This window comes from Caretta caretta, chromosome 5 (genome assembly GCF_965140235.1).
Source record: "Caretta caretta isolate rCarCar2 chromosome 5, rCarCar1.hap1, whole genome shotgun sequence".
Taxonomy (NCBI): Eukaryota; Metazoa; Chordata; order Testudines; family Cheloniidae; genus Caretta; species Caretta caretta.
In genome coordinates, this window is record NC_134210.1 from 41488107 (window position 1) to 41502961 (window position 14855).

The 14855-nt window shown below is 39.6% G+C and overlaps 1 protein-coding gene across 6 annotated transcripts in view; it reads left to right on the top strand.

Moving 5' to 3' along the window:
- Positions 1–13892, top strand: part of RNF180 (ring finger protein 180) — a 232972-nt gene extending 219080 nt beyond the window's left edge. For 5 of the 6 annotated variants that reach the window (XM_048850903.2, XM_048850906.2, XM_075128496.1 and 2 more), the window contains one exon: positions 9762–13892. In XM_048850903.2, coding sequence (XP_048706860.1) covers positions 9762–9964 — 203 coding nt within the window. In that variant the 3' untranslated portion in view covers positions 9965–13892. The remainder of the gene's footprint in view (positions 1–9761) is intronic. The other variant, XM_048850904.2, reaches the window with a different exon arrangement.
- Positions 13893–14855: the final 963 nt, after the last annotated feature.

The following is a 14855-nucleotide window of genomic DNA, read 5'->3' on the forward strand; positions in this document are numbered from 1 at the left end:
GTAAATATGGCAGGCGACCAGCTTGGCTTAACAGTGAAATCCTTGCTGATCTTAAATACAAAAAAGAAGCTTTCAAGAAGTGGAAGATTGGACAAATGACCAGGGATGAGTATAAAAATATTGCTCGGGCATGCAGGAGTGAAATCAGGAAGGCCAAATAACACCTGGAGTTGCAGCTAGCAAGAGATGTCAAGAGTAACAAGAAGGGTTTCTTCAGGTATGTTAGCAACAAGAAGAAAGTCAAGGAAAGTGTGGGCCCCTTACTGAATGAGGGAGGCATCCTAGTGACAGAGGATGTGGAAAAAGCTAATGTACTCAATGCTTTTTTTGCCTCAGTCTTCATGAACAAGGTCAGCTCCCAGACTACTGCGCTGGGCAGCACATGGGGAGAAGGTGACCAATCCTCTGTGGAGAAAGAAGTGGTTCGGGACTATTAAGAAAAGCTGCACGTGCATAAGTCCATGGGGCTGGATGCGTTGCATCCAAGAGTGCTAAAGGAGTTGATGGATGTGATTGCAGAGCCATTGGCCATTATCTTTGAAAACTCATGGCTATTGGGGGAAGTCCCGGACGACTGGAAAAAAGCTAATGTAGTGCCCATCTTTAAAAAAGGGAAGAAGGAAGATCCTGGGAACTACAGGCCAGTCAGCCTCACCTCAGTCCATGGAGCAGGTCCTCAAGGAATCAATTCTGAAGCACTTAGAGGAGAGGAAAGTGATCAGGAACAGTCAGCATGGATTCACCAAGGGAAGTCATGCCTGACTAATCTAATTGCCTTCTATGACGAGATAACTGGTTCTGTGGATGAAGGGAAAGCAGTGAACGTGTTGTTCCTTGACTTTAGCAAAGCTTTTGACACTGTCTCCCACAGTATTCTTGCCAGCAAGTTAAAGAAGTATGGGCTGGATGAATGGACTATAAGGTGGATAGAAAGCTGGCTAGATTGTAGGGCCCAACAGGTAGTGATCAATGGTCCATGTTTAGTTGGCAGCCGGTATCAACTTGAGTGCCCCGAGGGTCGGTCCTGGGGGCCGGTTTTCATAGAATCATAGAATATCAGGGTTGGAAGGGACCTCAGGAGGTCATCTAGTCCAACACCCTGCTCAAAAGCAGGACCAATCCCCAATTAAATCATCCCAGCCAGGGCTTTGTCAAGCCTGACCTTAAAAACTTCTAAGTTTTTGTTCAATATCTTCATCAGTGATCTGGAGGATGGTGTGCATTGCACCCTCAGCAAGTTTGCAGATTACACTAAACTAGGAGGAGAGGTAGATACGCTGGAGGGGAGGGATAGGATACAGAGGGACCTAGACAAATTGGAGGATTGGGCCAAAAGAAATCTGAGGTTCAACAAGGACAAGTGCAGAGTTCTGCACTTAAGATGGAAGAATCCAATGCACCGCTACAGACTAGGGACCGAATGGCTCGGCAGCAGTTCTGCAGAAAAGGACCTAGGGGTTACAGTGGACGAGAAGCTGGATATGAGTCAACAGTGTGCCCTTGTTGCCAAGAAGGCCAATGGCATTTTGGGGTGTATAAGTAGGGGCATTGCTAGCAGATCGAGGGACGTGATCGTTCCCCTCTATTCAACACTGGTGAGGCCTCATCTGGAGTACTGTGTCCAGTTTTGGGTCCCACACTACAAGAAGGATGTGGAAAAATTGGAAAGAGTCCAGCGGAGGGCAACAAAAATCATTAGGGGACTGGAACACATGACTTATGAGGAGAGGCTGAGGGAACTGGGGATGTTTAGTCTACGGAAGAGAAGAATATGGGGGGATTTGATAGCTGCTTTCAACTACCTGAAAGGGGGTTCCAAAGAGGATGGCTCTAGACTGTTCTCCGTGGTAGCAGATGACAGAACAAGGAGTAATGGTCTCAAGTTGCAGTGGGGGAGGTTTAGGTTGGATATTAGGAAAATCTTTTTCACTAGGAGGGTGGTGAAACACTGGAATGCATTGCCTAGGGAGGTGGTGGAATCTCCTTCCTTAGAAGTTTTTAGGGTCAGGCTTGACAAAGCCCTGGCTGGGATGATTTAACTGGGGATCGGCCCTACTTTGAGCAGGGAGTTGGACTAGATGACCTCCTGAGGTCCCTTCCAAAACCCTGATATTCTATTCTATGATTCATGAGTTTTTTACATGGTTTTGTAAATTCATGCACTACAGAAGGTTCTGTAAGGGCATGCACTACAGAATCTCGGTCTTTCACTATATTCTTTATCAATCTGATCATCATTAAGATATACTGTTCAGCCTTCTGGCTTGTATTTTAATCCATGAGAACCAAATTATTACTCCATAAAACAGCATGTGGTTATTGCTGTCACTTATTTGTATTTGGTTATCTATTTAATGTTCAGAATATTGCTGCTTTGTGTGGAATACAACAAAACAGACAAAAGCATTCCATTGAGGTCCATGGAATTTAAGTCTATAAACTCAAATTAATGATCGCAAGAGTTAGTGTGCAAATATCTAACTTATAAATAGGAGAATAAACCTCACTGAATGGCAGTTCATCTTATTTACACAGAAAATCTCACCTTCATTTCTGTCCAAACTAAGGCTGCCAGTTTTCTGTGGCAGCTGTAAAAGTTTGTAATTTTGAATTAAATTAAATTAATCTTGCAATATTTCAAAGAGCAACAGACTTCAAATGAACAATGGTGCAAAGCTATTTTGAAGGCCTATATATTACTTACGAGAGGCGTAAATTGCATAAGAGTTTGGCTGTGCACTTAACAGTGAAAAGCCAAAAAGGATGCTGAACTCAAAGTGAGTTTTTTAATGTTTTGGCTTTTAGGGTTTAAAACTTGGAAACCTATGCTGGAACTCATTGTAATTTTATATATGTTAAGTACTGTAGGAACACTACAAAAGAAATATTGTTGATCCTTTGTAAAACCTCAAGTACAAGTCTTGGAAGTTACAGCAGTGTGAAATAACTGTGTATGGGAAATTACATACAAATCTTATAATTAAAGTTAACAATGCATAAGGCCCTCAGGGTCCAGAGCCCAGGACTGCAGCACTACCAGGCAACTTGTATCGCCAGGCTGCCACCCAACAGTAACTGTAACCAGCTCCATTCCCATGACCTGCTGTGGACACAGACCCTGGGAAGTTCTACCTCAAGGGTTTGACAGTTCTACCTCATGGCTCCTGATTGGCTCCCTGCCCTATGTAAACCCAAAGAGCACCGAGGAAGTGTTCAGGCAACAGTGTGGATCTCTTGTAGTTACCATGACCCTTCCTGCTCCTCAGTTCCTGGCTTTGACCTCAGCTTGATTTGGACTTTGCTTCCAGACTTGGACTATGACCCTGAGTATTGACGCAGGCCTTGAACCTGACCATGAACTCCTCTGCTAGTCTCAGGTTTGCCCCTGCTCTGACCCTTGCTGCTGACTGCCTTGTTGGGATCCTGCCACGATAATTCGATACTTTACTTTTTTTATTTTTTTATTTTTAAACATTGAGCATTTTCCAGTATAATTATGTAGATTCTAATCTCTCAGTTCTGTGGGCTGTATAAAACAGCAAGAGAATACAAGATTGCTTATGGAGGTACCAATAGTTATGAGGTTACTCGATAAGAATCAATGTTTTTCCTATCAATTGATATCTGGGGACTAAATTTCTCTAAATTGCCTAATTACTGCTTTTCTTGTAATGTCCAAAGAATCAAATCTATGTCAATCATTTTAGCAATAGCTTTGATAAATTTAAGGGTTACCACCATTTTTACTCTAATTTGATTTTCTTTCCATTATGTTAGTTGCCTTATGACAGGGTCTCAATGAATGAGCTATAACTGTCGAACATAGTGGATATTTGGTACTCCTACAGAATCAGAATGATTGATTGGGAAAGCAGGTATAAATGATATAAGCCTAACAGAATGTCCATCATTTGGTATCGCTACTGCTCAAACCCTGATGAAACACATGACTGTCAGAAGTCAATTTGGAGGTCATTTAAGGATGTCTGGCAATCTACAGGTTAACAGAGCTCAATTGAATTTGCAAATGAGTAATAGTAATATATATAAGCAAAGATAATAACTTTTTCTGCCCCTAATCAAACTTAATCAAATAATGGTAGATGGACATCCAGCATATTCTCTGTGACTATGCCAGACTCCTTGTGGCTGAACTGGTGTAATGCTGCTATTGAAGGGGGTGGGTGACCAAGCAGGAACTGGGCATGGGCAGATTGTAGGAGGGGCAGTGAATCTATCACTGCACAGATCCACCCATCCTCCCATTCCTCTGGGGACTACATAAATCCCCAAGAAGGCTGCTTTACCCATTTGCTTTGAGTAGCTTCCATGAAGTGGCTCTTCAGCTGAGCTCTAGCCTGCCAGACTGGGAGGAGGATTCCAGATCTTCATGGCCCCAGGCATCTGTCCAGGTAGTAGGGCCAGGTATTGGGCTCTGGACTGAGACAGATCAACTCTGGACAGGACTTGATACTGCTGTCAATGTAAACCATGTCAAAACACTCATCAGTTTCAAAGGGGTATGGTTGGGCCAATAGTGTTAATATTGACTTTATGATACAATAATTAACTGATGTGCAAAAGAATTGTTAAAATTTTATTTGACTGATTTTGATTTATAGAAATGCTAAAAGGGGTACACATCCATATGGTGTAGGTGCCTTTGTCATAACTTAAAAATATATATAAGATAACCTGCCAGAGGCAATTCACTGCCCTGACCATTACAATTCTCTTCTCCGCCCCCGCTCCCGCCACACACACCTGGATGCCTGGAAAGGAGATCAGTCTTGCAATGATCCCTGATGGTTTTCTGATTCAGGCCTTTTCAGATTCAAGGGGGAATTGAATTTCAAAATCTTGGATCCTTCAGAACATGCCCTGCCAGCAGCCCCTCTCAATTTCTGTATATCAAAGCATATTCCTGATACTCTGTATTTCAATAAATACATTAATTAAAATAAATTATTCATTTTTTAAACTATGGTTTTAGCTTACAAATTCTCCATTGTTAAGAGTGAATGTGTGTTTTCGTTCATACAAGTCACAAAATTGTAATGTAACAAAACAATAAAATGGGTGATATTTTACTGTCAGAAAAACATCAAGTGATATAAAAAGTACATGCTTTTACAATCATTCTGTAATTCTGTTAATGATATTTGTTATAAATGTAATTTCATAGTGAAACCAACAGACTATTCTGAGGGATTTCTCACCTTAAATTATTTTAAAGGGCAATTATAAAATAGCAATAAATCAGAGTGGTGGTATTACCTATATCACCACATCAGTGCCTTGCATTTCACACTACTGGTAGGTGTAGTTTTAATTGGGAGAATCACCACCTGCTTCCATGTTAACTTCATTATTCCAATGTTGCACAAGCATGTCCAATATAAGTATTCTTTTTCAATTGCATATTATTCTGTCAAACTACTTTTTTTTTAACTGAAATTTTCCTCAGCTCAGAGTGACTTATTTCTTTTAAGCTGGAGCAAAATGGGTTCAGACAAATTAAAAAATGAAGAGTAAAATTTATTATTGTTTGCAACTTTATTTTGAATACCACTAGCTCTTCAAAATGAGGATGTAGAAACTTGAAATTTGGCAAGGATATATGTAACAGATGTGCCTTTTTTTGTGGTGTGTGAAAATCCTTTTTGATTTGTGACTTATAAGGGCTAAAAAGCCTACTTTGCACATGGACTTGTTTCTGTTACCCAGGAACAGGTTTTTACTGAATCTGCCAATGTTCCAGTGGCACTGTGCATGCTTGTGGTTTGAGTGGAAATTCTCATTCCATGTCTGATTGTGCTGGCATATTTATGAAAGTTGAGTAAAATTTGTTTTAATGTACAGGTGCCTGGAGATCATGATTTGTGAGGATGTTTATGGAATGAGACAAGGCTCCTTTTGGAGTCCTCCAACTTTCTGCTGCACTCCAAAGAAACCCTGCCTCGTTCCATACAACATGGAAAAGTGACGGAGCAAAATCAGGATCACAAATCTGCTTCACTTAATTCATAAAATTGGGCACTCAATGAAGCATGTCTCCACACAGAGGCTCTTCTTGCAACGTCTCCTCAGAATATTCAGGACAAAGTTCTACAGCTGTCTAACAAATAACAGCTGCTGTGGTATGCTACTAAGAACACGATAGAAATATTTTTGTTTAATTGTTTTAAATATCAGTACTTGAAAGTCAGTCCACCTATTTAGGCATCTAAATATGGACATCACCTTGATTTTAAGACTCTTACCTAAATATTGAATAGCAGCATCATTCACTAAAGACTGTTCAGCCTTCACATGAATGAGGCAGGGGTTCTGTGGATAAAGTATTATATCCCCTTGTTAAAGACTGTATCAAAATGCGTACATACACGGGAGCAGAGTTAAGATTTCACAGACAACCTTACCTTTGATATTTTCTAATTTGGAGTGATCTACTTTGTATTCTTCAAATGTGTATATTTAAATTAGGAAGGTCACTGATGTCCCACAGTGCACCTTCATGAGCTTTAAGAGGAGTTAGATGGGGTGGGATGGGGAACAGGTCTCAGCCGTAGTATGGTTCTTTGGACTCCCACATGAAAACATACATCACAGTCCCTTTTGCCCCAAATGAACAGACGTGGTTTCAGTGGAGACTTGCTGGTCCTTCAAATCAGAATTAGGCTGGTCCAAAGAAGCAAAATCTGTTAGGTGTTTTCGAACACCAGTAAATTCCCCTATTTTTAGGGTGAAATAATTCAGGAACCCTTGTTCATGTCATGAAAATTTAGTAGAGCCTACAAGCTTTGAGACTAATTACTTTAGTAGGTATTTTAGAGGGATTGCCAGAATCAGAGACTTATACTCAAAACTTATTTGCAACCCTAATTATGCAGTGATTGTCAACATACTAATTTTTGTAAAATGGCCCAAATGACCGTCTCATCAGAAATTACTCACCTAGAATCAGTCTTCTAAAGGAGACACCAAGCACAGTGTGGATTAAATGATTTTGCAGTAGCATTTTTTCACAGTGATGTAGCGTGGAAAATTGTAGCCCACAATTTCTATGAATTAAACATAATTAAACATGTTCTTTTACTAGCACGTGTTGACAGCAAGGATTTAGTTTCTAGAGTAGAAACTTTCAACTGATGTTTAATTGATTAACAGATGGTAAGTCAGGGTATGTCTACACTGCAGCTGGGAGCAAGTCTCACAGTGGAGGTAGACAATTTGTGCTAGTGTAGCTCAGAATAGCTAGTGGATGTGCTAAAAATAGCAGTATGGATGTTGTGCGTCTGGCAGAGACTCAGGCTAGATGCTCAAGATCAGACTCAGAGGATAGGGTGGGTTTGAGAGCCGGAGCTACTACCCAAGTTGCAAAATCCACACTGCTATTTCAAGTGCACTAGCTTGTAGACTCACCCAAATAATAGGGAATTAAAATCTCTTCCATATGTTGGGTGTCAAATCCTGATTGCTTTACTCATGCTCATGGAAGTCAGTGGGATTACTCGTGTGGGTAAAGTGAGCAGGATCTGGTTGTATATATTCTTAATGCAGTATCAGAGGGGCGTTTCTGTGGATTTCTACAGCAAGAATAATTGTACAGCAGTAGTTTCCTATATTAAAATTGCTGTTCAATGTAGAATGATTACATTATAAAGTCTAAGCCAGGATAAATTTAATGCAGGTTCGCTTAAAGTAAATCACATAGAGATAGAAATCAAGGATTATATTTGTCTAAATCTTTTAGGCTACAGCAACTACCCAGTCATAACTAATGTCAATAAATGTTTGCATAATTATACTTTGATTACAAGATGATTCAAAATTGTTGATGCAAAAATAGCCTTCTGGCATTTTGTGTTTACAATAAGAGTGGAAATAAATAAAAGCAAATCACACATAGCAATCTTAATTAGGACCCTCTGGAGAGGATAATATACACTGAGGATTTATGTATAAAAGCACATAGTTATAACACTGGTGATAGAACTTAATGTCAATTGCAAATTCATTCCAAAAAATGGAAATCAGATCAAATAAATCCAGATTTATATTTGGAAATGTTTAACAAGTGTTATAAAAGAGAAGCGGATAATGTTTCTAAATATCAAAACTAGATTTGAAATATGGGTTTCGTATCAAGATGTGGTTTTTATGTAAATCACATCTTTGTAGTGTCAGGAAAAGTTGTAAACAAGACTCCACTATTTTTCAATAAGTAAAGGTAATGGTTTCAAATGTAAACATAAGCAAGGCCCAGGTCCTGCAAAAATTTAAGCCCCTGCTTACTTTGAAACATGCGAGTAACCTCATGGATTTCAGTAGGGCTACTTACTTTCTTAAATGGATATACATAAGTCTTTGCAGGATTGGGGCCGAAAATAGCTTCCAAGTACAAATCCATAGAATATTTTTTCTCTTCACAGTAGCTTGGCATTTATTTTTAACTATGTGTTGCAATCATATCCTTTATGAAGTGAATGGGAGTTTTGACATTCACGGCATTGGAGTCAGAATTTCACCCATGATCTCTTAAAATGCATAGGGTTAAACTGTTAGGGTGATTTACAGACTAGTAAGCCTTATCTGTCCATGGTAAATTGGTCAGTTATACTTCTAGATGTTTTATAATTCTATTTAGATTGTTATATAAGGTCTAACCAGAACTGATTCTATAAAGGAAATGTGTGCATCACTAGTAGACTAGCACTTTTTGAATGAATCAATAAAATAGTGGATATCGAAAAATCAGTTGATTTAATGTATTTGGACTTGCAAAGGGGCTTTAAGAAAGTCCCTTACAAGAGATTACTGAAGAAACTGAGTAGTTTTGGTTTGAGAAGCAAAGTATTCTCATGGATCAAAGTCTGGCTAAGAATCAGAGGGAAAAGAATAGGAATAAACGGTCAAGTTTTGCCCTGCCTGTGAATAGAGACAAAACTGTTACAGTATAACAGAGTTTAGGGAAAGACATTCTACGTCCATTTAATGAGGGGAAAACCCCTGGCAGAGGAGAGTGCTTTCATAAATGTTTGTCTCCTGGGTCTGCAATGGACTGTACTTTTGGGGGGTAAATCTACTTTACTGGGTAGGAAAAGTAACTATTGATAAGCTTAGAGTCAGATTTGTGTTAAGATTTTTTTGTATTGTGACCACTTGCTTCCACCACTCTATTTATAGTAAAATTTGTATTCTTTTCTTTAAAAAAAAATCTTGTTTTATTATAAATGCTCACAAGGGCTTTGTGGTTTACAGGAGTAGTGGGTTAAGGTAAAACTGCTAAACTGAGATACACTGCACCTTTGGGGATAGAAGATTTGGAATTGCTGTGGGTAGCCAATCTCTCTGGAGCTGGATATCACAGAGGAATGATTCAAAGGGAATCAGAGATTGGGGTGCACCTATTTGTTTACCTGCAAGGCAAAGACAGGGCTGGCATAAGCCCAGAGGAGAATGCTTAAGTGGCTGAAGGGCTGGCAGCGTCAGGAATACCCAGCTACCATAAGACAACTCTCATTAGCGACAGTGGGTAAAAAAGTGACTCGGTGCTCTGAGATCCATCAGTCTTCTCCAGGAAAGAGGGATGTACGCTGGTGGTGAGATGTGTTGCTTCTCGTCTGCATTAGCTCTTCAGATAGAGGCTATCCATTTCTGATGCTCTCAATCCAGTGCCTTTCATAAGCATTGTCTTTACTTAAAATATTTTTTTTAAAATGAATACGTGGACTGAAGTGACATGATCTGTTTTCCAGCAGGTTTCCAAAGGCATACAGATCCTGTAGCAAGAAGGCACTTCCCACATGCTGCTCACAGGATGGACTATATGGATTTTGAGGATGATAGCCGTGGATGGTGGTTTGACATGGACATGGTGATAATCTACATTTATTCTGTCAACTGGGTCATAGGATTCATTGTTTTCTGTTTTCTTTGTTATTTTTTCTTTCCTTTTTAGGGGACTGCATTGGTTAGTAAAACTGAAGAATCATGCAAGCAAAGACAATGTAAATAGAAATGGTTTGAAGTAATGAATGCAGATTTTTTTGTGTGTGTGTGTGGGGTCTGATTCCGAATTGTATTAAGCTGCACCAAACATGACATGGGGCTAACGATCTAATTACTGGATGCTTCTGATATAGGTATGAAAGACTTGAGCTTTGCTGAAAACATAACGTGAAATCCTGGCCTCGTTGAAGTCAGTGGGAGTTTTGTCATTGATTTTAGTGGGGTCAGGATTTCCACCCGTAATGTGTACACATTCTTCACCAGTATGTAGAAATGGACCATCAAGATTTGTTTTGAGTTACTGCTCAGAGGGATGCAGCATGGTCTGGTAGACCAGAGTTCAGTTTTTGGCTCTGTACTGATATACTGTGCAACTTTAAGCAAGTCATATCATCTACTGGTGCCTCAATTTCCTCGTGTGTAAAAGGGGGATGATGGAGGGAGGATCCTCCAACACTGACAATGTGTCTCAAAGTTAATTATTAGCACCTTTCATGTGGAAGGATCCCAAAGCACTTTAAGGTCTGTCTATATATGGATGCAACCACCATTTAATGCTAGCCATGCTACAAAACATTTTTTAAAGTAGAAAAAATAGAAGAACTTCTCCAACTGATGCCACTGGAGGGATTTCTGATATTTCTGATATATAGTAAAATGTAAGTACAGAAAGATAGGTCACAGTGGCTAAAACTACTTCTACTTCTGAGAAGTACAAGGAAGCATTTAATTTCAAGGGACTCAGTCCTGTAAGCTACTGAGAACGCTCGCCTTGATCCAGGAAAGCACTTTAGCATGAGTAGTCCCATTAACTTCAGGATTTGCATTGGTAACCTCAGGAGCTGCTGCTGGTTATTCAGTATGTAGCACTCTTTCAGTGTAGCTAATACCATTCCATTAGATTGCTAGGAGATGAGGTGGACTTGAATAACTGTAATGGGACTGCCCAGGAACTTGAAGTTCAGAATGTGCATAAGTACTTTGCTGGCTCAAGGCCAGAAATAACCAAGGCCTCAGACTTGTATCTTATCTGAAAGATGGCACCTCCAGTAGCACATTGGCTCCTAGCTGTTTTCCTCAAGCTGCATAAAATAACTTCTTAAGATTAGACTGCCCTTTGAGGATTTTTTTACAGTTAAAATACCTGTACAGCTGAAATTATGTTGACTGAATGGATTTGGTCACTTTCTTTTAATATTGCTCTAACGGGTAGGGGAAGTGTAGTAATTTCACTATCAATATAGTTGTGGGCAAAAGAAAAATTAGTGTATGCAATTACTTTCCCTCTAATTACAATAGGTTGTCTTGTACTATTGATAGATCATTAGGCATAACTTCTCTTCCCCGCCCCCCCTTAAAACTTCAGAGGTTTTAATAAAACTCACAGTACAGTAAAACTCTCAGCAAACTTAAAACATGTTTCTCAGCTATGCCAGAACTCAAGTTATACCTTCTGGTTTCTTAAAACTTGCAAATCAACTGTTCCTGCCTCAGTGAAGAGAAGGGATTAAAGCACCTTTTCAGCCAAAATGCACTTGCACTTCCTGGGGTCAGAAAGCGTTAGACTGAAAGGATGTATCATGAAATGATTACTTTAGCTAATTTAACTAACTTGGTGCTATTTTAAAATGTGAAACACGATTTTTTGGGGAAAGTATTAAATGAGATTTAAGAATTTAAGTAGGGTGTTTCTCAGATGAATATATCAATTAGCTAATAGTTCAAAATGTACTTGTATATAAGAAATCTATTCCAGACACCACCAATTAAGTGAAAGTAAACTTACATAGAAAATTTCTAGTAGCATTGTATCATGGATTTATTCTGAAGGATGAAACTGGAAGGGAGACAGTCAAATGTAGTATTGTCTTCTTCTGTATAATTACAAGAGTTGATAATTGTGGGTGGATACACTGTTCTAAATTTAGTATAAACATTTTTATATAACATAACATTTCTAAGGTGCATATACATATCAGTCAAGCTATATATTTTGTCTCTACTGTTGTTTTGGTTAGTTAATTTGGTTATGAATTGCAAAGAGTAATGAATAATCAGATAATAAAGGAGATGGACTTAGTGTTTCAGATTTTTATATAAAGCTGTTTCTCCTTCAGAGAGACCCAGAAGGGGTAGAATAGTTGTAAGCTGCTTTTCCCTATTGCCTCTTTCCAAATAAACTCTTTGAAAATGTTAGTTCATTATTACTGTCTCAAACGTGCTTCCATTAAAATTTTGTCACAAAAATCCTATTGACTTCAGTGGGAACTGGAGTAGGTCCTTTTGTGAGCAGTTTTATTCTTAAGCACTTGGTCTTGTTCTGGAATGTATTCTCATCTATGAGGTTATTACAGTGTTTTCAATAAAATCTGAAGTTGTTTGACACAGCTGTAAAATATTACAATAGATATTGGGTGGAATTAAATTTGAATATTTTTTTCAACCCATGTTATGTTTCTGTTTTAATTCTGTTTTTGGGAGGGAGTAGAGATTTTTGTGGGGAGAGGCGTTATAATGAATACAGTTATCTCTTTTCATGCTAGCATTCTTAATTGTGTTTGTACTTTGTGTGGAAACCCAAAGGGACTAGAAACATTAAACTATCAAGTTTGTCATAACCCACAGTGGCACATCAACTCTTTATTCTGGATCTGAATACATTCTATGGATGATTTAGTACTAAATGCCCATGTTATTCTTCCAAACATATATAACTGCATTAAACAACGGCATAATGCGAGAGACCGAATGAGATTTTAGTGGCTGGTGCACAGTTGCTAATACATGAGGTTTCATGCTCAGCTGCTGACAAACTTTTGATTAGCAGTTGCACTTTTACCCACCACAGGTCCTCCCCTGCACCCCCATAGTCCCCTACCTCCTCCCCACCACCACCATTAAATACTTTTAAAAACTAGGAAATTAATACACACATTGTTTTATGAAGCACATAGGCTTGCAATACACAACATTCACAGAAATATACACATAACGTAAGTGACAAACCACAAAAGCAAGAATATGAAAAGTTCACACCTTACCATTGCCACAACTATCAACGGCCCCAGATCATACTCCACTCTAGCCCCAGAGATGCCAGATTTCCATCAGCCCCCTGTGACTCAGGGAGCCCCTTAGTGCCAACTGGCAGAGGGTACACCATACCATAACTCTCATCTGGCCTTACATACTCATTGCCCCAACTCGCCATCATCTGTATCTGAAAGTTGTCATGTAAGGTGTCCTATGCAAACTGGTAACATGCTGGTCATTAATCTTCGTCTTTGTACGTACGGATGGTATATAAAGAATTCTAGATGTTTGCTGAAAATATGTTCCCCAAATGTGACTCGTGGACCGTGCCAAAGCACAACAAAAGGAATGTTGTTTTGCAGGCTTGGCTGTGTCTCCAATGTAAATTAAGCAAGGTGTGACCTAAGACTATGAAAAACACATTTACGTGCAAGGTAAACAATGCCATCAGGCAAGCGAATGGGGAGGGAAGATGACCAGTTAAGTCTTGACAAGGGATGGAGACCACACCCCTAGGAAGCCTTTCTGCCTGTTGAAATAGGGTCAATGAACTTTGGAAGATATAACAGAGGGCAAGAAGCCATTTTGTCATCCTTCACCTGAGGAGACAAAGAAAAGTGCTTTGGGCTCCATGTTGGATCCTGGCTAAAGATGGGCCAGCCGAGCTGGAAGAATGACACTAGTGAAAAAACTATTTTGAACAAAAGACTCTAGTTTAAATTCAGTTTTAGTTTTAGAATTGCATTTTTACTTTTGTTTGTAACCATTTCTATCCCTACTCCTTCTATTTGGTATCACTTAAATCTAGATTCTGTTGTTAATAAACTTGTTTTACGTTTACAAAACTACCTCAGTGCTGTGTATTAAACAAAAGAGTAAAACCCTCAGCTTATCTAGCAGGCTTGTGTGTATTCCGTCTCTTCGGAGGTAGCAAGTTTAACTCCTGTGAGGGTCCAGTGAGAGGGACTGGATGCTGCAGGGGAGATGGTTTTGGGGAGACTCGGGACAGGAAGGGCTGTTGGGGTCATCCTGCAAGGAGTAACCAGGTTGATGGAAGCCAGGGTGCTGTGCTGTGAGCATGCTACTGGCAGCAGGGCTCTCGGCCAAAGTTGCACAGGGCAGGCCATGACACAACCCTCTCCTGGTCTGGATGAACCCCTGAAGCATCACAGGCCCTTACTGTCCGCCTGCACTCATCTCTTTTTAACAGACTACTCTTGCCCAACACAACCAACTCCTACACCACAAGTACTTGTGCTGGGGGAAAGTAATCTGGGTAAGAGGTGTGTAAAAGGGTGAAAGAGGAGCAGAGGTTAGGCTACATTGTATGGTCTGTGATAAAAGGTAGTTGTGATAAATGAATCTTCACAACTGGACCCACTTTACAGAGGGGGAAGTGGAGCTGAGAGTTTGATTCTCCCAGTGCCACAGAGGGAGTAATTGTCAGAGCCAGTATTAGAATTGTGACGTGTTTGCCTCCCGCTCCTGTCTTCGGGCTAAGTCCGTCACTTTGGTTTCTCTTGTAGTAATAGAGAGTATGGGGAAGCTCACATTACCACTCCCTATCAGGTACCTCTTCTCTGCCTAAATGGAAAAACTGAGTTTCCAGTGCCATCAGCACCTTTTATATTTCACTTAATTGTTTTTTCAAGCCTGCAAAAGAGCTAAAAATAAAAAAGCAACTCAGAGCTGAAACGGCTTGTCATAAAAAGCCTTCTGTGAACAATTAATTCGTCTTCAGAGTAAAAAGCGAACCTGTTTGAGTCATCAAAAGAGCATTGGCAAGAAGAGCAGGAATCTGAAAGAAA